The sequence below is a fragment of the Orycteropus afer genome, unplaced genomic scaffold, assembly GCF_000298275.1.
Source record: "Orycteropus afer afer isolate SDZICR_OR568_19922 unplaced genomic scaffold, OryAfe1.0 scaffold00063, whole genome shotgun sequence".
NCBI classification, from domain to species: Eukaryota; Metazoa; Chordata; class Mammalia; order Tubulidentata; family Orycteropodidae; genus Orycteropus; species Orycteropus afer.
Window position 1 is genome coordinate 5,656,118 of NW_006921650.1, and position 1,298 is coordinate 5,657,415.

Here is a 1,298-nt window from a genome sequence, read left to right on the forward strand (position 1 = left end):
TACCTTCAGACATTACTAAATTCAAATTTGAGTCCTGGAGTCTTAGTTTTGCCATATTTAATATGGATCTTATTCTTACATTGTGGAAGTGGGTGGAAGTGGTAAATGGTAAAAGAATTCATTTTTATTAGACTTTAATAACTAAAGGATGTATATTTTAGTCTCTAGAGTTTCCACTAAGAGACAAATAAAAAAGTGTAACTAATAAGGAAATAGTAATGAAAAGGAGAATAAAATAAAAGTCTGACTAATACAAATTAAAAAAGAAGATAGAAAGAAACAATGTCAGATATAGAGAAAGAATCATAAGATCATAGATTTAAACTGAAATATATTAGTAAATACATTAAATATAAATGGACAAGATACTCTAACTAAAAAACAAATATTGTCAAAGTAGATTTTTTTAAAAAAGTCATTTGCTGCTATAAGACGTATATATATATTTTATATATAAAGATACTGAAATGTTGAAAATAAAAGGATAAACAAATAAACCTAATATTAACTAGAGGAAAGCTGATCTAGCCATACCAAAATCAGATAAATTAGACTTTAAGGCAAGAAAAATTACTCCAGATTTTAAAAAATGAACATTTGATAAAGTTAAAGGGATTTACCCAGTAGGATGATATAAAATTCTGATTTTTTTATGGATCTAATAGCATAGCTTCAAAATGTACTTAATAAATAGCAAAAATTGTCAGAGAAAATTTAAAAATCCACAATCAGAATGGGAGATATCATCATTTTACAGCAGTGTTTCATTTCGGATAAAGCAAATGAAAATTTAAGAAAAATTTAAGAAATTGTCAATAATATATTTTTTCTTCTTATATAGGACTGGAGAAGCTTGCACAAAAAGGGAAATCATTGTCACCTTTAGCAAGTATAACTGGAATATCAGTATTTTTGATTGTATCCATGAGTCTTCTCCTCCTATGGAAAAAATATCAACCCTACAAAGGTAGGTTAAAAATTAGAAAAGAAAAGAAAACAAGGTAGCTTTATAAATGTACTAAAAATGTAACTTACTATGTTTTTTCTCTCTTGGTTTTAGTTATAAAACAGAAACTAGAAGGCAGGTAATGCATATGTTTCTACAATTTTTTTGTTCTTGAATGCTTTTTCTCAATAATTACCAGTGACAGAAATGCCTATTTATCTTTGCAGACCAGAAACAGAATATAGGAAAGCTCATACATTTTCAGGTAATGGCCAAGCTGAAAGGGGTTATTAATGTTAATGTGTATTAGATAATATTATTGATATTAATAATTATATATAACATACTATTG

At 26.6% G+C, this 1,298-nt stretch overlaps 1 protein-coding gene across 1 annotated transcript in view; it reads left to right on the plus strand.

The window, feature by feature from the left end:
- HEPACAM2 (HEPACAM family member 2) overlaps nucleotides 1–1,298 on the plus strand; it is a 50,206-nt gene that overhangs the window by 40,812 nt on the left and 8,096 nt on the right. The window contains exons 5-7 of the mRNA XM_007939853.2: nucleotides 842–967; nucleotides 1,061–1,085; nucleotides 1,174–1,211. Coding sequence (XP_007938044.1) covers nucleotides 842–967; nucleotides 1,061–1,085; nucleotides 1,174–1,211 — 189 coding nt within the window. The remainder of the gene's footprint in view (nucleotides 1–841; nucleotides 968–1,060; nucleotides 1,086–1,173; nucleotides 1,212–1,298) is intronic.